At 39.0% G+C, this 22,926-nt stretch overlaps 1 protein-coding gene and 1 long non-coding RNA gene across 2 annotated transcripts; both read left to right on the top strand.

Annotated features, from left to right (window-relative positions):
* Positions 1–6,029: 6,029 nt before the first annotated feature.
* Positions 6,030–16,923, top strand: lgals4 (galectin 4). The gene is made up of 9 exons (XM_067390734.1): positions 6,030–6,347; positions 7,515–7,603; positions 7,691–7,889; positions 7,977–8,090; positions 8,206–8,322; positions 11,052–11,140; positions 16,325–16,523; positions 16,668–16,781; positions 16,915–16,923. The coding sequence occupies exons 1-9, from the start codon at positions 6,030–6,032 to the stop codon at positions 16,921–16,923; spliced, it is 1,248 nt and encodes a 415-aa protein (XP_067246835.1).
* A 4,729-nt stretch (positions 16,924–21,652) lies between these two features.
* LOC137023016 (uncharacterized) lies at positions 21,653–22,156 on the top strand. Its single transcript, XR_010895460.1, has 3 exons — positions 21,653–21,779; positions 21,867–21,980; positions 22,096–22,156. It is a non-coding gene; the product is annotated as an uncharacterized lncRNA (long non-coding RNA).
* The last annotated feature ends 770 nt before the right edge of the window (positions 22,157–22,926 follow it).

Raw genomic sequence — 22,926 nt, 5'->3', positions numbered from 1 at the left:
GCAACTGTCTCACCATAGTTTCAGGATTATGACAGCCACTTTAAACATCAATGAAATTCTAAATGTCTCATTTCAGTCAATTCAAAAACCTGCCACTGGAGAATCTAATAAATATAGGATAATGTTCATTTTCTTGTGCTTACTGCAGATCCTTCCTTATGTGGGCCCAATTTCTGGAGGACTGAGAGAAGGCATGGCCTTGTACTTGCAAGGAGTTGTTCCCACTAATGCTGACAAGTAAGGAATTGTTTTGTTGTAATTTTGGAAATTGGACAAAAACAATTTACTGTTTGAGTGCTTATCATATTTGAACTTTTTATGCAGGTTTACAATAAATGTCAAGACTGGGCAGTCCGAGGACGATGACATTGCTTTCCACTTCAACCCTCGAATGGGCTCAAAGGTGGTCATGAACAGTTTCAGGAACAAAAAATGGGGAGCTGAGGAAAGTTTCTCTGACATCTCCTTTAAAAAGGGACAAGCTTTTGAGATGTTCATTGTCATCAAATCCGAAGGATATCAGGTATATGTTTTGTATGAGTCACTGCACATCCGCAAAAGAACTCTAGGAACTTGTCCTCACAGGAGTTGTGTTGCTTTGTATCATCAGGTATACGTGAATAGCAAGGAGCTTTACATGTTCAAGCACCGTATACCGTTGGAAAAAGTGTCAGCATTAAATATCAATGGAGATGTCGCCGTGAATATTTTTGGCTTCATTCAAGTGAGTTACTTTTTTTTATCAAAAGACGCAATATTGCACAATGAATGATACCGTGTTGGAATCCAGTAAGAATTATGTGGAAAGTAAAGAGCTTTCTAAATACACTCTCTCTTTTAGAACTGGAGCACATCCTCATTTGTTACTAAAATCAAGTCAACAATCACTAGTCTGCGTGGGGAACTTTCCACCGTACAGGCAGAGATCTTGCATCCAGTCCAAAACCCTGTGAGTGACCGATCCTTTCCAGTGACTTCTGAATGCACAACAAAGTGCAAACACTTAATGAACAGCAGTGCATGAGAACTGTTTCATCCAAGAGCAACTGTCTCAACATAGTTTCAGGATTATAATGGCCACTTTAAACATCAATGAAATTCTAATTGTCTCATTTCAGTCAATTCAAAAACCTGCCACTGGAGAATCTAATAAATATAGGATAATGTCCATTTTCTTGTGCTTACTGCAGATCCTTCCTTATGTGGGCCCAATTTATGGAGGACTGAGAGAAGGCATGGCCTTGTACTTGCAAGGAGTTGTTCCCACTAATGCTGACAAGTAAGGAATTGTTTTGTTGTAATTTTGGAAATTGGACAAAAACAATTTACTGTTTGAGTGCCTATCATATTTGAACTTTTTATGCAGGTTTACAATAAATGTCAAGACTGGGCAGTCCGAGGACGATGACATTGCTTTCCACTTCAACCCTCAAATGGGCTCAAAGGTGGTCATGAACAGTTTCAGGAACAAAAAATGGGGAGCTGAGGAAAGTTTCTCTGACATCTCCTTTAAAAAGGGACAAGCTTTTGAGATGTTCATTGTCATCAAATCCGAAGGATATCAGGTATATGTTTTGTTTGAGTCACTGCACATCCGCAAAAGAACTCTAGGAACTTGTCCTCACACGAGTTGTGTTGCTTTGGATCATCAGGTATACGTGAATGGCAAGGAGCAGTACACGTTCAAGCACCGTATACCTCTGGAAAAAGTGTCAGTGTTAAATATCGTTGGAGATGTTGCCGTGAACCTTTCTGGCTTCATACAAGTGAGTTCCATTTTCTACAGAAGTGGAAATATTGCAGCATTGATGAGACTGTGTCGAAATCCATCGAGAATTACGTGGAAAGTAAAGAGCTGTCTAAATACACTTTCTCTCTGTTCCCTCATTAGAACTGGAGCACATCTTCATTCCCTACAGAAGTTACAACAAAAATATTCAGTCTGGGCAGCTCACGTGGGGAACTTTCCACCGCACAGGCAGAGATCTTGCATCCAGTCCAAAACCCTGTGAGTGACCAATCCGTTCCAGTGACTTCTGAATGCACAACAAAGTGCAAACACTTAATGAACAGCAGTGCATGAGAACTGTTTCATCCAAGAGCAACTGTCTCACCATAGTTTCAGGATTATGATGGCCACTTTAAACATCAATGAAATTCTAAATATGATGTTTTATTAACAAAATTCGGGAGGAGCAAGTTCAGATGAATAACCTAATTAGCACAGGTGGAGAGCATTCAGTTAATCAACTCAACCAATGTCAAAGGTATAAATTCAGCAGACTGACTTCTGTTCATCTGAGAGTTTATCAGCATTAGGCCTCGCCCTACATTCCGTCTAAAATCGAGCTCTCGCCGTCTGTCCGATGAAAAATTCTTCGTCCTCAAGGAATTTTACCTCAATTTTCTGGCCTAAAAAGTGATTATCCTCCACACCGCACCACCGCCGATCCCTCGGCGTTATCTTGCGGGTCTTAGCCCAAACAAACCGGCCCAGCATGCCGAGGCCTACCACGGGCAATATATCCGCGATCTGTTTCCCCGTCTTTCTCATCTCCAACTCATTCAATCTTTCCGGCCATAAAGAAATGGATAATAAAGCCCCTCAAACACCAAGCTTGTGTCTCGGGCAATGCTGCCCTCTTCCCGCAAAGGAGTGGGCCTTACTCCACAGTCAGGCTGCTGCAAAAGGCTCTCAACAAGCCGCACCGCTGATTCATTGTCGGCCAGCTTTCTCTCCACCCCGCTGGCTCAAAACCGTAACAAACACAGCTCAAATCCTTTTCGTTTTCTCTTGTTGAACTTGCTTCACTTTGGTCGCTAAATCACGAGAACAGTTCATGCTATATGGATACTCAATTTTTGATCGGAAGAAATAGGTTTTGAAATTTGAAACGTTTTCATAGATTTGCCGTTTCTAGTCTAAGGCGCTGTACAAACAGCTTGGACATCATGTGCAGTCAGATCGCACGCACAGTTGCAGAATTAATAAGAACTTAACGTCAACGCTTTCCTGAGATAAACATAAAATATAACGCTATATAATTTTCAGCTCTAATCGATTTGTTTCTGTTTTGAAGTAACTCAAAACCCAGCTTCACTATCATTAAAGAGACGCTGCACAGACTGGTAAGACAATTTCATACACTCATTCATTCTCACTAATGGATTCAAATAAATTCCACGACTGTATCTGTATAAAATAATTAATGTTAAGACTTAAATAACTGATGAAAATAACTGTTGAGGGTTCCTCCTAGTGATGGGAGAAACAAAGCTTTTGAATCAATTGAACCACTTCGAGAAATGATTCGGTTTCCCTCGAATCGTCACACACTGGCGATGTCTACTGGTCAGAGGTAAATGCACCATAGTCAGTTCAAGCATGCATGGAAAAACATTTTTCCAATCAGCTGCAACTGTTTTAAGTGTTAAATGCTATTAACAAATTATCTATACCATTAGATAATACTATAGCTGATGTATCGTGGTAACATGCAGTATACAAAATGGACCGAATTTTCATAAATGTATAAAACAGACCAGATTTTTCTCTTAAAGGTACAATATGTAAAATTTTTGCAGTAGAATATCCAAAAACCACTAGGCTAGTGTTATATATTTTGTCCAGCTTGATTGCTAACAATATCTCTAATGTTTTCAACTACTTGTAAATCATGAGAAAATTCCCATTCTAAACAGTGACACGGGGCAGTGCAGTCGCCTGTCAATGACGTCAGTTACCTTTGTTACCGCCTTTACTGACGTAGAAACCACATGACAACAGTGCCGTGGACAAATGCGGAAGTAATGTCTAGCGTCCAGCAAACCACTAGCTTGCTTCAAGCAGTTCTTTATTTACTTCTTGCATGTTTTATGGTGGATTGTTACTTATTTATGGAACATAATTACTGTTTACTATCTGCCGCTGGTTCTGTCGACAAGGACAGCTCTCGTAAACTCATGATCGGAAAAGCGGAAGCGGCGCCAGCAACTGTGTCTTAATAAAAGTCCCGCTGCTCGTGAGGCGTGTGTTGATCAATCGCTCCAGCTCCTCGTTCAGCACCCGCAATACTCGGTCCTGATCTGCTTCGTACTACAGTAATGTTAATAATCGCATCCACGAACATGAGTTCTTCCAGACTCCAATCCCTATTCTTTTGCACCGTCCGTTGAGATGGAGACCACAATAAATAAATAAATAAATTAATTAATTAATTAATAAATTAATAATAATAATAATAATAATAATAATGAATCAATGTTTTTATAAATAATTACACCTGTTCCAGAAGTGAAACTTTATCTTAAAAAGCTGCAAATTTATCTTATTGCAAGATTGGGGAACAATAAGGCGCTACACAACATTTACTACACTGGGCACAGTGGACAGGCAATGGCAGTCTCAATTTAAAGATTTTGCAGGCATGCGCGTTCAAACGAAGTGCACCTGCTACTCATACTACATTCCTTATGGTACTACCGTACCGACTTACTACCAATACAATGGCATTGCCAGTATTTTGAAGCTTTAGTATCGCAATACTACTGTAGTACCGATACACTCTGCAACCCTAATATGAAATATCGGTATTGTCATTTTATTAAATTGTTGTTACAGTCATCTTGTTTTGTTTGCTTTATGAAGGTCGCCAGCAAGATCAGAGCACAGATTTTATCTGAAATTCAGGCCGCTGGCTCCAAAGGTGGACCTTGACCCAACCTATTAACTTTTCCAAATATTTGTTACGCACAGGACAGCAACCAAATCAAGTCAGTTTTGTAGAGCTTTTTACATGCAGGCTGTGTCGGGGCAGCTTTACAGTGATAGCAATATAATTTTGGCTGCACAGCAGCTCTAGAAGAAAATGGTGCCATTGTGCAGCTTAAGTCCAGTATTGATTCATTCCATCATAAAACTACTTTTTCATAGTTAATTTATTTATACAACAGCTCTGGATGAAAAGTGACGTCATCATCCAGGACAGTTCAGTTTGCATACAATGGTGTGCAGTGAAGACAATGAAGGCAGATCAAAACATTGTTGAATATCAAGTGTCTACAACTAAGCAAGCCAGAAGCAACAGCAGCAAGGAACCACAGCTGCCCCAAAAGGCCTCTCTGAGCATCAGAGTCAAACACTCTAGTCGCTGGCCATCAGAGGTTTTAAAGATCCATATCCTATCTAATCCAATCACTTCCATGTTAAAGAAGCTCCGCAAACCCTTACCTGCCAAATTCTTCAGCTTCAGCTTGTTCTCTCGCTAAATCCTACAAGCTCACCATATCCACCTCAATTAACACCATCAATCCACTAAAATGGTCTCGGTGCAGCAGCGTCTTCTCACCTGATTCCGCAGGACCCCACTCTGTTCTTACATTGCCGCTCCCGCAGGAGCTCCTTCCCTGGCAAACCTTGCCTTCACGGCGCAGCAACGTTATCTCCATGCTCTCGCAGGAGCTCAGTTTGTCTGGCTGATCTTTCCACTGCAGCTGCAACAATGTGCCCTCCACTCCCATAGGAGCCCAATTCTATAGTCAAAAAAAAAAAAAAAAAAAAAACTTTCTCTCCACCGCTGACGAGGCTTACCCATCCGACACAGTGAGTCTTGATCTCCCGTCGGATGCTGCGAGAGCCCTCACGGTCATTTTCCATAATTTCTCCTTTGTCCGACGAGCCTTATCTGTCCTATGCCATGAGAATTCATCTCCCGTCAGATGCAGCGAGAGCCCTCCCAATCATCTTTTTAACTTTTTCTGTCCAGTGAGGCTTACCCATCTGACACAGTGAGTCTTGATCTCCCGTCGGATGCAGCGAGAGCCCTCCTGGTCAGTTTCCATCTTTTTCCTTCTTTGTCCGGCGAGGCTTACCCATCCGATGCCACAAGTATTGATCTCCTGTTGGATGCAGCGAGAGCCCTCCCAATCATCTTTTTAACTTTTTCCATCCAGTGAGGCATACCCGTCCGACACAGTGAGTCTTGATCTCCCGTCGGATGCAGCGAGAGCCCTCCCTGTCAGCTTCCATCATGCTATCCTTCTCTGTCATTGCTTTTCTGGAGCCTTGGTCTCCTGTCGGATGCCGCGAGAGCCTCCCGGTCGTTCTTCTGTGCTTCACTTTCTGCTCGTCTCCCAGCGAGGCTTACCCGTCTGATGTCATGAGCCTTGGTCTCCCATCTGATGCTGCGAGAGCCTCCTGGTCCGTGCTGCTTTCCTTGTCCAGTGAGGCTTACCCGTCCGAGGCCTTGAGCATTGGTCTCCTGGAGCATTGGTCTCCTGGAGCCTTGGTCTCCCGTCGGACGCCGCGAGAACCTCCTGGTCAAGCCTCTGCTCTTTACTTTCCACCTGTGTGCTAGCGAGGTTTACCCATCCGATGACATGAGCATTGGTCTCCTGGAGCCTTGGTCTCCCATCGGATGCTGCGAGAGTTCTCCTGGCCAGGCATTCCAATTTCTTTCATCCCGCCATCAGCCAATGGAACCCACTCACCTGTTGCCGGGGGCCGCTCCCGGCAGAGGCTGAGTGGGCCCCTGTTGGCTGGTCATTCTTAAACCACGTCGCCCTCTCGTCTTTCGGTTGGTAGGGCTCACCCGTTTGACACTGAGCATTGGTCTCCTGTCAGACGTAACCAGGGCCCTCTGCCGTCTACCTGGCAGCACGGACCCCCCCGCTCAGACGGTTTAACTCATACTGCTCCTCATTTATCGGCCGGTAGGGCTTTACGCATCTGATACAATGAGCATTGGTCTCCTGGAGCCTTGGTCTCCCATCAGATGTCACAAGCCCTCCTGATTGGTCGTTCCAAATTTCAGCTACCCATCGTTTGTCGGCTAGTAGGGCCCATCCGCCTGGTACAGAGATGCACTCCTGTCAGTGGCAACATGGGCTCTCCTGGTCAAGTGACCAGGCTTCTTGAAATGCCAGTCCGCCAATTCTCGGCGTCTTTTGGGGGTCTTTAGTCTGGCGGCTGTCCTTTTTGCTCTTTTGCTTTTTGGGGGGAGTACTCTGGGTTCGGGCCAAAATTCCGAGCTCGGAGCCCTCTCCCCGGACAGCACGCCAAATACGCAAAACTTTACTCCATTTAATTATATGGATATGTGAACTCGTGAAATGATGTTTTATTAACAAAATTCGGGAGGAGCAAGTTCAGATAATTAACCTAATTAGCACAGGTGGAGAGCATTCAGTTAATCAACTCAACCAATGTCAAAGGTATAAATTCAGCAGACTGACTTCTGTTCATCTGAGAGTTTATCAGCATCCCTCCTCCACCCCATCTCCTCACTTATTGTTCTATCTACTTTTACCACACTGGGGGGAGTACTCTGGGTTCGGGCCAAAATTCCGAGCTTGGTGCCCTCCCCCCGGACAGCATGCCAAATACGCAAAACTTTACTCCATTTAATTATATGGATATGTGAACTCGTGAAGTCTCATTTCAGTGAATTCAAAAACCTGCCAATGGAGAATCTAATAAATATAGGATAATGTCCATTTTCTTGTGCTTACTGCAGATCCTTCCTTATGTGGGCCCAATTTCTGGAGGACTGAGAGAAGGCATGGCCTTGTACTTGCAAGGAGTTGTTCCCACTAATGCTGACAAGTAAGGAATTGTTTTGTTGTAATTTTGGAAATTGGACAAAAACAATTTACTGTTGGAGTGCTTATCATATTTGAACTTTTTATGCAGGTTTACAATAAATGTCAAGACTGGGCAGTCCGTGGACGATGACATTGCTTTCCACTTCAACCCTCAAATGGGCTCAAAGGTGGTCATGAACAGTTTCAGGAACAAAAAATGGGGAGCTGAGGAAAGTTTCTCTGAAATGTCCTTTAAAAAGGGACAAGCTTTTGAGATGTTCATCGTCATCAAATCCGAAGGATATCAGGTATATGTTTTGTTTGAGTCACTGCACATCCGCAAAAGAACTCTAGGAACTTGTCCTCACACGAGTTGTGTTGCTTTGGATCATCAGGTATACGTGAATGGCAAGGAGCAGTACACGTTCAAGCACCGTATACCTCTGGAAAAAGTGTCAGCATTAAATATCATTGGAGATGTTGCCGTGAACCTTTCTGGCTTCATACAAGTGAGTTACATTTTTATCAGCAGACTCAATATTGCAGAATGAATGATACCGTGTTGGAATCCAGTGAGAATTATGTGGAAAGTAAAGAGCTTTCTAAATATACTCTCTCTTTTAGAACTGGAGCACATCCTCATTTGTTACTAAAGTCAAGTCAACAATCACTAGTCTGGGCAGATCACGTGGGGAACGTTCCATTGTACAGTCGGAGGTCCTGCAGCCAGTCCAAAACCCTGTGAGTGACCGATGCTTTCCAGTGACTTCTGAATGCACAACAAACTGCAAACACTTAATAGTCCAGCCAGAAATTATGTCAATTTCTCACCCTCATGCAATTTCAAAGCCATAGGACTCTCTCTTCTAAGGAACTTTTTTCAACACCACTTCCTTCAAGTTTTCGGAAAAAACAGCTGAAACATTCTTCAGTATTTCTTCATCATATCTATATCGTTCTTTCTTTTTTTTTATCAAACAAGTACATAAAGACATGCAAATAAACACAAAACAAACATGGACAGATATAGATATTGAAAAAATAAGTATCAGACATATAAGCTAGTTCACGACAAACAATAAGAAAATGCATAATATGCGAGAAAACCAGTGCCAACAAACAAATAAACAACATAAAAAAACAACAATATAGATGAACATATATACATATACACCTATATCTCTGCACTATATATATAAATATATATATAATATATATATACACACACACATACAAACCCATACAGAGAAGGAGAGAGATGGGGACAGACAGAAGAATGGAAGAGAAAAGGGAAAAAATGGAAGGGGGAAGATTTTAAATGGCTGCTGACTGGTTTAGTCAATGCACATTACAGTGAAATATGAACATGCACATTCCCATTTCAAGATTATTTGAAAGGGCACATCAAAACACATTGGCCGGACCTTCCGGATCATTAGCGCATGACCTGGTCGTGTCTCTGCCTGCGCTTGGGTGTAACCATTTTAAAAATGACCATCAGATATAATCGTAAGGTGTGTTTTTTTAGTCGGGCATCAAATATTGTCCAGTCCATTCTTGGTTTACAGCCTTGTGGTCCTATCATAACCTTCCTCTTTTCCAAAAATAATCCATATAAAATCATCATACCCCTGGCGTGCGGTGGGTTTTGTGGGGGGTAAATGAGAATGAATGGGGGAAAGTCACATGAGAGGAGGCAATGTCTCCATCGTGCTATGATTGGATATAATTGGTTATGATTGGATATGATTGGTTTGTGCGATAAATCCCGCCTCTTGTTGACGTGCACGTTCCGCGCGTCAGTTTGACTGAAAAAATTCTGCCATCAATGGGAAGACTAGTTGAAAAGTAATTAAACAGATCACCCAGTTAGATATCACTGCTTTATGTCACGTCAAAATCAAACTTGAAATGAACTGAAAGCTTGATAACTGCGGTTTTTAATTTTAGTGCAATCAGTTTGGTACAAAAATACATCTTCGTGTCTGTGACAGATGTGTTTAGGGATCATGACTGATGATCCAAAATAGCCTTGTTGACTATAAAAAAGAAAAACAATACACAAATAAAATATATTGTTTAAATTATTATTGCTTTTAGTTATTATTTTGGAATGAATGTAGAAATGCTTAATACACTAACTTGATGAGATTGACTTGGTTTTGATAAATAGAACATTTATTACAATACATTGTTAATGTAAAATTACAAAATAGTATTGTCTTTGGTTTCTTTTTTGATGTAATGTAAAATAATGTTCATTTAACAAAGAAGATGTGTCAACGTTAAGAGTAATGCACAAATTTACATTGATTCATAAATAACGTTAAATAAAAAATGTGCTGTAACACAGTTCGTAAATGTGGGAAGAAGGAGGCGGGAACCGGCGAACATTCAACGTAACTTTTAATTCAAAATAAACATAGAACAAAACGAAAGTAATGCCGGCAGACCCTCGCGGACGTCTGCCGGCCACACAAACATAATAAAACATAAAATAAAGTCCAGGCCTGGTCCTCTCTCGTCCTCCACGGTCGTCGCTCCTCCTTTTATGCTCCCGGAGCTCCTCCGTGAGAGACTCAAGGCCGGTGCGCCTCCCAGGTGATGCTTGTTATCACTTGCGTCACCGGCCTCGCGCCGTTCCCTCACGGCTCTCGCCCGCCCTGGTCGCCACATGTGCCTCCTCATTTCAGAACACCACTGCACGCCACTGATATACACATACATATATATCCATATACACACATACATACATATACATATATACAGTATAGACACATGCATACATACAGACATATATGTACATTAAGTATATCTATATCTTTCTAAAGAAAATCATACAGGTTTGGAATGACATGTAGGCGAGTAAATGATGACAAAATTTCCATTCTAGGTTGAAATATCACTTTAAAGGGTTAGTTCACCCAAAAATGAAATTTCTTTCATTTAACTACTCACCCTCATGTTGTTCCACAACCGTAATACCCTTGTTCATCTTCAGAACACAAGTTAAGATATTTTTGATGAAATCCGAGAGGGTTTTTTTTATCCTCCATAAAAAAACAACGTAATCACCACATTCAAGGTCCAGAAAGGTAAAAATAAATAAATAAATAAATAAATGAATAAATAAAATTTCTCAGGATGAAAAAAAATACCTGTTGAATTTCAACAAAAATATCTTAGTTTGTGTTCCGAATATGAACAAAGTTCTTATGAGGGTGTAGAACGACACGCGGGTGAGTAATTAATAACAGAAATATCATTTTTGGTTGAACTTTAATGAAACAGCCCTTTAATGAAACAGCAACGCAATACGAACTGTTTTACCCAAGTGCAATTGTCTTGAGTAGTTTTAAGATTGTAATAACCACTTTAAACAACAATGTATTTCAAATTTCCATTTTAACGAATTCAAACCCTACCCCAAAATTTGATTCCTGATGCCTATTTTCTTGTGTTTACTGTAGACTCTTCCTTATGTGGGCCAAATTCCAGAGGGAATGAGAGAAGGCATGGCCTTATATGTGCAGGGAGTAGTTCCTACTAATTCTAAACGGTAAGTGACCGTTCCAATCCTCAGATATGCACTGAAAAAGGGTTGTATTGCCAAAAGAGGTGAAAAGAGTACCTGAAAACCATTCTTGAGCAAAAGTACTGATACCTTACATCAAAAATGACTCCACTACAAGTTACAAGTAAGCAATTCCAATACGACTTGAGTATCTGATTTTAACAGTACTTAAGTATTTTACTCATGCTGAATGTTGGCTCAGAGATGCGTTCTGAGAAACATGCCAGTGAAAATAACAAACAATTGATTTGTAAGATGAGAAATCAAGTTTATTTTCTAAAATCAAAATAAAACTGAACACCCCAATGTTGCAATAAATCAAGGTCGACACAACAACCTTTTAAACATCTACAGCTCAAGTGCACACACAGAAAGGCCATAAATATACCAATATCCAAATGGTCTTGTCAATATAGCGGATAAATAAAACAATGTTAAGCGAAATTAGTCAAAGTCTACTGTATGTGCTGGATTGAGCCTCATCACCAGCTGCAGTCATTTCCTCATCTAATAAATCAAACACCTGCGATCAGAAACTACCTGCTAATGCCCTCACAATCACGTAAAGTATCCTTGTCGACAGGTTTTGGGTGAGTAAAGGCAAAACGCACGAGAAATAGTACCTTCAATGCCCTTAGATAGCGATATCACTTCTTTATGTCAGAAACAAACTGCTGGTGTCATGAAAAATGTAATATGTAATTGCATTACTCATCATAAATGTAGTGGAGTAAAAACTACATTTACTTGCTCAAAAATGTAGTCAAGTAGAGAATAAAAGATGCCAATATCTTTGATACTCAGTACAACTACAAAGTTGCCAAAAAGATACTTAAGTACAGTAACTCATTACATTTACTCAAGTACTTTACACTAGGGCTGTGACGGTGGCAAAGAGGTATAAGAGTTCACCCAAAGTAAAAATTAAGGGGAAAATAAAACTCAAACTCCAAAAACAAAGGCTTCATAATTGAGTCATTTATTGCATAAAACACATTTGTATTAATTCTCTGTGGATGGATTGCCCACACATTTTAAGTGGAACCACCACCTGCAGTAATCACAGGCAATCAGTAAAAATAAGAGTAACAATAAACCGTTTTAAAGCAATGGTCCATTCATTATTACTTGATGTATGCTACAAACCATAAATGCTCTTACCCAAATTACCTGAGTCAAATGTTTCTGCCTCTCCAGTGTCTTTTAATGTTTCCGTCTCTTCATCAGAGTCTTCAAATGTTTCTGTCTCTCCACAAAAGTGGCACAGTTCACTTAGGTCATCTATGAAGTACAGTACACCACTAATGAAGGTGATGCAAATCAGTGGCATTCATGAGTTTAAAGCCATTGCAGCATTAAAGCAATCTCCATTCTTAGCCGTGTTATGTCTTGTGGCTCACTGGAGAAGTCAATTGTAGAATTTTGCAGAATGTGTTCTGCAACCTGAAGTAATAAGACAAATTAACTTTAAAGTATTGTACCATTTTAATGAACATTTAACATTTTTATATAATGCTATATCACACCTTCAAAGCCAACACGCCACATGACATGAAACGCCACTCTGAAGAGGGTGAGGTGATTGATTGATTGATTGATTTCATTAGTGCCCTTTGAAATTGTATTAATTTTGTTAAGAATGTTATATTGCGCCCTTGCATCTTGCATGTGGAAAATATTAAAGAAGGCAATAATGACAACATATAGTTTTATCCATATTTATTTATTATTTATTTTCATATAAAGAACAAAATGTAACAATATCCGTTTCCCTTGTGACAATAATTTGAGGAACTCAAATTTGATCATGTGTACTTTGGAAACAGTGAACATTGTTAATACATTTTGTAGTATATCATCTCTGTATTTTTGCAATAATAATAATAATAATGCTAAAAAATAAAAAGGCAGTAATATAAGGCATCAAGTTTGGATATCAGCATGGACATAAGCTAATTTGTGTAACAGGCACAATTCAACTGACTAAATTCAGGCATAATAAACTAAATTCATGCTTAATACATAAACTATGAATAAGTTAAATCAAATTTAATTCATTAAACCATTTAACAGAAATAAAACCGGACTATCAGAATCATTTTATTATGCTACAGTGCAAGACATTTAAATGTAGCGCCAATATTTTTGTCCCTCTTTGCTTTCCGTTCATCCAGTGGTGTTTCATAACGCATGCGCTGTCAGCAGGCGGAACACACATTCCAAAGGGAACAGAATCGGCTGCTACACCGGTGTTGCGGTGGTGGGGTCCGAAAGGGGGGCGGGGCTTGTTATATATATATATATATATATATATATATATATTATTGCGTTAGACTTACGTTTCGCCGTCATTTTGATGGACAAAAAATCCATCATAACCAATTACCCGTCATTTTAATTTTTATATTTTAATGATAAGACATTTTATTCACGAACTTACAGGATAAGCAAATAGAGAATACGAACCGACGTCACGCCTCGTTGCATGCCGGGGCGGCACCTCTATTACTCGTACTGAAATTAATACAGATTCTTGCTTACCTTTTGTTTTGTTTCTGCCATTAAGTGGAACGTTAACATTTTTTATGGTATCGTTTGCAGGGAATAGAAGCTATTTTATCGCATAGCATGATCATTTCATTTATTTATTTTTTTCACTGAAGTTTTGTAGAATTTCGTTTACAATGTTGATCTGTTTACCGTATCACACGCTGGATGCTCACCGCTGCTTCAGCCATCGTATGAATATCCAAATAAATCTATGTGATCAACACACTGAGAAAGTCGATTCATTTATTTGTTGGAAACGTTTAAATGATGCTTAAACGAGCATATTGCAGAGGCCTACAACTTGTCGTTGTAAATATTCCTTTCCATGATCACAGATGAGGAGAATCAGAGATTATGGGTCAAATCCAGCGGACAGACGGACACGAACACACTGTATTTTTATATTTATTTTAACAAATGACAACCACACTAAGCAATTTCCTACCTTTATAAAACCGTTATGAAGAAAATGTATAAAATGCTTGCATTTTAAGTGATACTGAAAGTTTTTATTTTGGTCTCATCCGTTTTTCTGCATGTGCTTCATTTGTAAATAGAATTCGGTCTCTTTAGTATCAGGCTAAGTGCATTAATTAAGCATTTTCTTGAGAGGACACGAGAGGAAACCGTTTAAGATATAAACGTGTTGCGTTCATATTTTGGGCTCATTTGCGTATCTCCACGCAGTATGCTTTATGTACGGAATTGTTTGTTTGTCACATGAAGTGTTTTTCTTGTTAAGCATTTGAATGTCCCCGTCAAGTTGCTAATTCACGAGCGCAGTGAGAGTCAGACTTGCAAAGGTAATGTTAATTATTAAACCAAACGAAATCAAAATGTTCAAAACCACTTAGCAATGCCATTCTTTTATTGAGTGATAAGCAGTGGGTTTAATCAGTGCCATTAATAATAGATTTGCCATCCGGCGTCTTCTCATCATCTCCTCGACCTGCTTCCCTTGGTGTTTTTACACGTAGAAAAGGCGAAAAAACGTTTTTCACTGTCTTGTTTTCTCTCAGAACGATGATCTGAGTTACTATCACAATTATCGATGCAGCATTAATGACATACAATGGCGACATTTTTCACAATCATGACAGAAAACAAATACTGCACTAAACTCAACAGAAAGGCTGCGCGATCCTGTCAAGATGGCGGATAAACAAAGAAGTAACCCAGAACTCAATGCGGCGTGACGTCAGATTCATATTCTTTATATTACCCGTCATTTTAATTTTTATATTTTAATGATAAGACATTTTATTCACGAACTTACAGGACAAGCAAATAGGCATAGGCTTGCATTTATTTATACTATGAAGAGAAAGTTGATCAAAGACAGGCTGCGTCACTTTCAGTTTTCATTTTGAACTCTTGTCACGGATTGTGAGTGAATGCGATCATCTTTTCTCTTTACTACTGTACAGAACGAAATAAACATGAATGAAAAAAAAAAAAAAAAATGTTGATACAGTAGCTTACCGAAATCTGTATCACATCAGTTCAGTCAGTGTTGCCAATAATGTCACCTAACATTATACCTCAGAAAAGCCATAAACTTACAGTCAGCAAGAAAAATAAAAAAACTTAAGTAAGCATGCATAAGTAACTTTACCATTATACAGTTGACTTAAACTGGGTGCTCGTCCGTGTGTAATCAAGCGCATCGTTTTCATTTTATTCTGGACACTGAACTCGCGCTCTGCTGCCACACTGGAGCGCGCTCCCCACCTACTGGACAGGAGTGGGAATTACAACAAGCTTACATACAAACTACATAATCTGTCAAAATGACGGACGGGCTGCAGATTTTTTTAAACTCTCTTTAAAAGAATGATTAAATGCAGTTTTCCCATGGTCAATTACAGGCGGTTTCATAGTTTCCCCTCTCCCTATTGGTGCATTTCAAACACTTGTCAAAATGAAAAGTTTGATTGGTCAGTTTCTGTTAGTCCCGCCCAGGCCAGGATAATGGTAAGAGTTGCATGTTTGTGGAATGTGGAGTTGAATTTAAAAGTTGTGTAGCAAATATCAAGCAGTCGATACTTTAAAAGCCTAATTTGGATATATTTTTGGATATGTACTGCTGGATAATACTTCTCGATTCACAAAAAAATAAAAAACAATAGAAATATGAAGAAAATAAATTTGATTAATCTTGCATCGTCTCTAAGAGAAAATGCGCCGTTAATGCAGCGTCAGATGCCAAAGGTTCAGTTTCAGTTTCTGTAGTGAATAATTAACTGGAGTTTGAGACTTCTTCACCCGCGTAACTCTCACGCAAAGTTTGCACATTGTTTGTGTGATATATCTACTGGCTCGCCTTCATGGTTTAAAATGGAAATATTTTCAATGTTGCAACGTGGCTTTTTTCTTTATCACCAGTTGCTCGCAAAATGATGGACACTGATTCACATATCGTCCGTAAATAAAAAATTCTTGCCCCCAACTCTTGCCGCCCATGATCACAATATTATATTGATACTGCACCAAACATGCAAGATAATTATGTGATCTGTAGTAGTTCTTACAATGTGGACTTATCTCTGCAATCTCAATAGGTTGATGAGATGACTCATTTGGATTCAGATAATTTAACGTGGCTCAACTTTCATGCAGGTTTTCAATCAATTTCAAGACTGGGCCTACTGACAAGGATGGCATTGCTTTCCATTTTAACCCTCGAATGGGTTCGAATGTGATCCTGAACAGCTTTACAAATGGAAAATGGGGAACTGAGCAAATTGTCTCTGATAACCCCTTTAAAAATGGAGAAGATTTTGAGATGTTCATCATCATCAAATCTGAAGGATATCAGGTAGGTGTTTTGAGATTCTCACAGCACCCTAAAAGAAAGCTAAGAATTTGTTTTTGATGAGCTTTTTAATTGATTTGTCATTACATCAAGCTAATATTTATTAAAATACTACTTAAAACTTAAAGCCTGGTTTTGGTGTGTCAGGTACAAATAAAGGGCCAACAACACAGCATGTACAAGCACCGCGTCCCTTTGGAAAAAGTTAATACAGTCAACATTAATGGGACGGTCTCCATCAGCTACCTTGGTTTTGTCATGGTGAGTGAAATCAGCCCTCTTGTTCTTTATATTCCTACAATGTACTGAAAATACACCTCTGAAAATGCTGCATTGCATAATCTTTGTTCAATATAAAGGCTGAAGTTTATATAAATCTCCTTTGTTTTCACAGGGTATGTGAACAGGAGCATTTCTGTGGCTGCATTCTCAGAGAATAACGTTAAAATCATGCATGTCTTCATCCTGATATTCACTCAAGCAAATCATTGATTTTAATCTAATACATTATAACCAATCGAGGTCACTGCTTATACTGCAATGAAAGCAAATACATTTAATTTTCTTAAACCACACTGCTCTATGCTGGGAGTTTTGGGACACAATACAAACATATTTTAGAAAAAGCTCTGTCACCATATGGATATATAGACACCTGTAATGCATTATATTAATTTGAGGGGTTTTTCTTTGATTCTTAAGTTTTTGGCAAACCATTCTGAAAGTAAATCTTGAGATACAACAATAAAAACAAAGCTTTTCAGTTCATTTTTCATCTTCGTAACTGCATGTTTCACATTTGATTCTCAAGAATCTGTCCCAAGGGTAAAGATCACCGAGTTGGTTTTAGAAACAGACACTATTTTCAATACCTGTTTGCTGCTCAACACTGGCTTTTTATAAATGCTCTTTTAATACAATTAATTTTTTTGACAGGAACTTTCATTAATAAACCTTTATCTGACCGAGTTCTGCTGTGCTCTGAATCACTCACAAATCTTATGATAATTTGATAATCTCCATTCAGTTTCACACAATATTAGTTGTTTTCATGCCTTTTGCACAACATTGCACCATTTCGTGCTTTTCATCTTCAGAAAGATCTTTCTTCCTCCCCATATTGCATGAGAACTGTGACTTGCTTAATAATGTGGAACAACCTCTAAGTAGGGTTTCCATAGATCTGGCAAATTATTTTGTCTGAGATTGAAACCAGTTATCTAAAAAGACATGGATAAATAAACAAACAAACATTTTCTTAGAAAAACTATTATCTGAATGTTTATTGTACTGAAATTTTACTGATTTGTCTCTTGCATAATAATTTGGAACGCAGTGTAATCTGTGCACTGTGAGAATTATTATATCGGTGTTGCACAACTAGACTGGATCATTATTAAAGGGAAAGTTCACCCAAAATTAAAAATGTGATGTTTATCTGCTTACCCCCAGCACATCTAAGACGTAGGTGACTTGGTTTCTTCAGTAGAACACAAATGATGATTTTTAACTCCAACCGTTGCCGTCTGTCAGTCAAATAATGCTAGTGAATGGGAACTTCTACTATAAGAGTAATAAAACTTGCATAGACAAATCCAAATTAAACCCTGCGGCTCGTGACGACACATTGATGTCCTAAGACACGAAATGATTGGTTTGTGCGAGAAACCGAACAGTATTTATATCATTTTTTACCTCTAAAACACCACTATGTCCAACTGCCCTGAGCATCCGGTGTGTGAGGTCAGAAAACACGCTCTGATGACGGCAGTGATGTCTCGCGCTTTGCTTCAATGAGTGCAAGACATCACTGCCGTTGTCAGAGCGCATTCAGACCTCACACACTGGATGCTGAATGCCGTTGGACATAGTGGTGTTTTAAAGGTAAAAAATGATATAAAAACTGTTCGGTTTCTCGCACAAACCGATCGTTTCGTGTCTTAGAACATCAATGTGTCGTCACGAGCCGCAGGGTTTAATTTGAAAGTGTCTGTGCATGTTTATTTGACCCTTATAAATATTCAATCGCATTATTTGACTGACAGACGGCAATGGTTGGAGTTTAAAATTAATCATTTGTGTTCTGCTGAAGAAACAAAGTCAACTACATCTTGGATGCTCTGGGGGTAAGCAGATAAACATCACATTTTCATTTTTGGGTGAACTATCCCTTTAAGAAAAACCTGTTGTACCTGCTGTTGTGGCAGTGTGTAACTGAATTGCCCCATTATCGTTGTTTGCAGACGCAGTAGGGAGGTGGGTGCCTTTTGTTTTTACTAACCCCTGTTTTCCCTGTTTTTGGTTAGTAAATTAGTCAGGTAAGAGATTTTGTTGTTTATCTGATGTTTTTGTTTGATAGGTTATTTAGACTGCCTTACTCCAGTTGGCTTACTCCTTTTGTTTGCTATTTTGGCTTTAACCCCCTCCCGAAGCTAGAAGCGTCTCGTCATTTATCATTACTTTTTTGAGTTCTGTTCTTTATTGTTTTGCCTGACTTCTTAATGGTTATAAGATACTTTATTTTGAATAAAACCTTGAAAGAGATATTCTGTGTTTGTGTGAGTTCTGGGAGTGGCGACAGAACAAACTCTCTCTCATCTTTGGCCTTGTTCTTCCATAGTGATTCGTTAATATTTTTATTTTTTTTTATTTCTATATGTTACCCTCCAGCCTCGCCTAGACAAAAGGGGACGTAACAATTTATGGTAGAAACGAGTCATTTCAATATTAATCCAAATGTAGTCAGATTATATTACCTAAAATGTGCAATGTAATAGGTTATGTTACAAACTACAACTTTTACTGTATTCCGTAATGGACTACAATTTGTAAGTAATCCAGCAATGTTTATAAGTATTATTTTTTATGCAGAGATTATGTTTTAAGACAACAAAATGCAAAGTACTGGAAAAGTCACCTCAGATGTAAAACTGTAAAATGCTTTTAATCTTTCAACACTGATGCACAATGTGGTTTTAGGCAAACTGGTTTGAAAATGCAAATGATCCAACCTGTCATGCTTGAAATTTTGCCTTTGGGTTGCCAAGCTAAAATTAACCCATTGTCAATTTTTAAATACCTTTTACCTAAAAGCGCCCTGAAGGCTGAACCACTCCCATCTACTGAGAGTATAAACCCAGAACCACCACCTGCAACGCTCATTCTGAATCTAGAATCCACCTGTGCATCAGCCCATCATCCTTCTGAGTGACCGACAACATGAGTTTTGCGCTCCCGTCATCGTTACAGTCAAGCTTCCAGACCAACTCCGACTTTGTGAGTGATCCCTCAGCCTTTCCTGTATTCCTGACTTATATTAGCCTTTCTACATTGTAAACTTTAACATAACATACAGAATACTTTTTTACTATTTCAGTGAGTTCAAAAACTCCAACAAGAATTTGGTTAGTATAGGCTGATGCCTGTTTTCTTCTGCTTTACTACAGAAAATTCCTTATGTGGGCCCAATTTCAGGAGGACTGAGAGAAGACATGGCCTTGTACTTGCAGGGAGTTGTTCCCACTAATGCTGACAAGTAAGGAATTATTCCTTTGTCCTTGTGTAATGCAATCAAGTATAAAATGAGTGCAATACTAGAGTTCAGTCAGGAATAGACCATATGCACTTGAATCAGGTTTAGGTAACAAGGTCCACTTTCCTGCAGAGTTTACCTCCAACTCTGATTACACCCACTTGCCTGTAACTTTGATTAGCTTGTTCAGGTGTGTTTGTTTAGGATTGGAGCTAAACTCTGCAGGAAAGTGGTTCTCGAGGACCAGAGTTGAGAATCCCTAGTTAGTTACTGAGGTGAGTCATTACCTGGATTTGATTAATTTAACATTTCTCATCTTCTATGCAGGTTTAGAATAAATTTTAAGACTGGGCCTACTGACAAGCATGATATTGCTTTCCACTTTGCCTCCCGAATGGGCTCAAATGTGGGCATGAACAGCTCCAGGAACGGAGAATGGGAGGGCGAGGAAAGTGTCTCTGATAACCCCTTTAAAAAGGGACAAGCTTTTGAGATGTTCATCGTCATCAAATCCGAAGGATATCAGGTATGTGTTTTGTATGAGTCACTGCACATCCGTAAAAGAACTCTAGGAACTTGTCCTCACACGAGTTGTGTTGCTTTGGATCATCAGGTGTACGTGAATAGCAAGGAGCTTTACATGTTCAAGCACCGTATACCTCTGGAAAAAGTGTCAACGTTAAATATCAATGGAGATGTTGCCGTGGATCATTTTGGCTTCATACAAGTAAGTTACTTTTTCCATCAGCAGACGCAATATTGCAGAATGAATGATACCGTGTTGGAATCCAGTGAGAATTATGTGGAAAGTAAAGAGCTGTCTAAACACACTCTCTCTTTTAGAACTGGAGCACATCCTCATTTGTTACTAAAGTCAAGTCAACAATCACTAGTCCGGATGGGGAATGTTTCACCGTACAGGCAGAGATCTTGCATCCAGTCCAAAACCCTGTGAGTGACCGATCCTTTCCAGTGACTTCTGAATGCACAACAAAGTGCAAACACTTAATGAACAGCAGTGCATGAGAACTGTTTCATCCAAGAGCAACTGTCTCACCAGTTTCAGGATTATGATGATCACTTTAAACATCAATGAAATTCTAAATGTCTCATTTCAGTGAGTTCAAAAACCTGCCACTGGAGAATCTAATAAATAAAGGATAATGTCCATTTTCTTGTGCTTACTGCAGAAAATGCCTTGTGTGGGCCCAATTTCTGGAAGACTGAGAGTAGACACGGCCTTCTACTTGCAAGGAGTTATTTCCACTAATTTTGACAGGTAAGGAATTATTCCTTTGTCCTTGTGTAATGCAACCAAGTATAAAATGAGTGCAATACTAGAGTTCAGTCAGGAATAGACCATATGCACTTGAATCAGGTTTAGGTAACAAGGTCCACTTTCCTGCAGAGTTTACCTCCAACTCTGATTACACCCACTTGCCTGTAACTTTGATTAGCTTGTTCAGGTGTGTTTGTTTAGGATTGGAGCTAAACTCTGCAGGAAAGTGGTTCTCAAAGACCAGAGTTGAGAATCCCTAGTTAGTTACTGAGGTGAGTCATTACCTGGATTTAATTAATTTAACATTTCTCATCTTCTATGCAGGTTTACAGTAAGTTTCAAGATTTCGTATCATGAGTTGCATAGTAAATTTTTTGGCTCTAAAGACCCCTTAAAAAAGGGAGAAGCTTTTGAGATGTTCTTCGTCATCAAATCCGAAGGATATCAGGTATATGTTTTGTTTGAGTCACTGCACATCCGTAAAAGAACTCTAGGAACTTGTCCTCACACGAGTTGTGTTGCTTTGGATCATCAGGTGTACGTGAATGGCAAGGAGCAGTGCATGTTCAGGCACCATATACCTCTGGAAAAAGTGTTAAAATTAATAATCGATGGAGATGTTGCCGTGAATCTTTTTGGATTCATAAATGTAAGTTACTTTCTCATCAGCAGACGCAATATTGCAGAATGAATGATACCGTGTTGGAATCCAGTGAGAATTATGTGGAAAGTAAAGAGCTGTCTAAATACACTCTCTCTTTTAGAACTGGAGCACATCCTTATCCACCATACAGTAGAAGAACTTGCAGTCAGTCCAAAATCCTGTGAGTGACTTCTAAATTCACAACAAAGTGCAAACAGCAGTGCATGAGATCTGTTTCATCCAAAAGCAACTGTCTCACCAGTTTCAGGATTTTGATGACCAAATGAGACATTCATGAAATTCTGAATTTCCCATTTCAGAGTTCAAAAACTGCAACAAGAGTCTGATTAATGTTGGCTGATGCCTATTTTTTTTGTGCTTTTACTACAGAACATTCCTTGAATGTTGAAATGAACATCTCTTGTTCTTTATATTCCTACAATGTACTGAAAATACACCTCTGAAAATGCTGCATTGCATAATCTTTGTTCAATATAAAGGCTGAAGTTTATATAAATCTCCTTTGTTTTCACAGGGTATGTGAACAGGAGCATTTCTGTGGCTGCATTCTCAGAGAATAACGTTAAAATCATGCATGTCTTCATCCTGATATTCACTCAAGCAAATCATTGATTTTAATCTAATACATTATAACCAATCGAGGTCACTGCTTATACTGCAATGAAAGCAAATACATTTAATTTTCTTAAACCACACTGCTCTATGCTGGGAGTTTTGGGACACAATACAAACATATTTTAGAAAAAGCTCTGTCACCATATGGATATATAGACACCTGCAATGCATTATATTAATTTGAGGGGTTTTTCTTTGATTCTTAAGTTTTTGGCAAACCATTCTGAAAGTAAATCTTGAGATACAACAATAAACAATAAAAACAAAGCTTTTCAGTTCATTTTTCATCTTCATAACTGCATGTTTCACATTTCAC

Source organism: Chanodichthys erythropterus, chromosome 7 (assembly GCF_024489055.1).
Source record: "Chanodichthys erythropterus isolate Z2021 chromosome 7, ASM2448905v1, whole genome shotgun sequence".
Taxonomy (NCBI): Eukaryota; Metazoa; Chordata; class Actinopteri; order Cypriniformes; family Xenocyprididae; genus Chanodichthys; species Chanodichthys erythropterus.
The sequence above is the reverse complement of the archived record's forward strand: the minus strand, read 5'-3'. Positions and strand labels throughout refer to the sequence as shown.

What these genes read in the sequence shown, in the direction of transcription:
- lgals4 (XM_067390734.1), top strand. Translation starts at nt 6,030, where the DNA reads ATGCTATCCTTCTCTGTCATTGCTTTTCTGGAGCCTTGGTCTCCTGTC. An exon ending in CTGCTCTTTACTTTCCACCT is followed by an intron (nt 6,348 to 7,514) that starts GTGTGCTAGCGA and finishes TGCTTACTGCAG; the next exon opens with ATCCTTCCTTATGTGGGCCC. An exon ending in ACCTTTCTGGCTTCATACAA is followed by an intron (nt 8,091 to 8,205) that starts GTGAGTTACATT and finishes TCTCTCTTTTAG; the next exon opens with AACTGGAGCACATCCTCATT.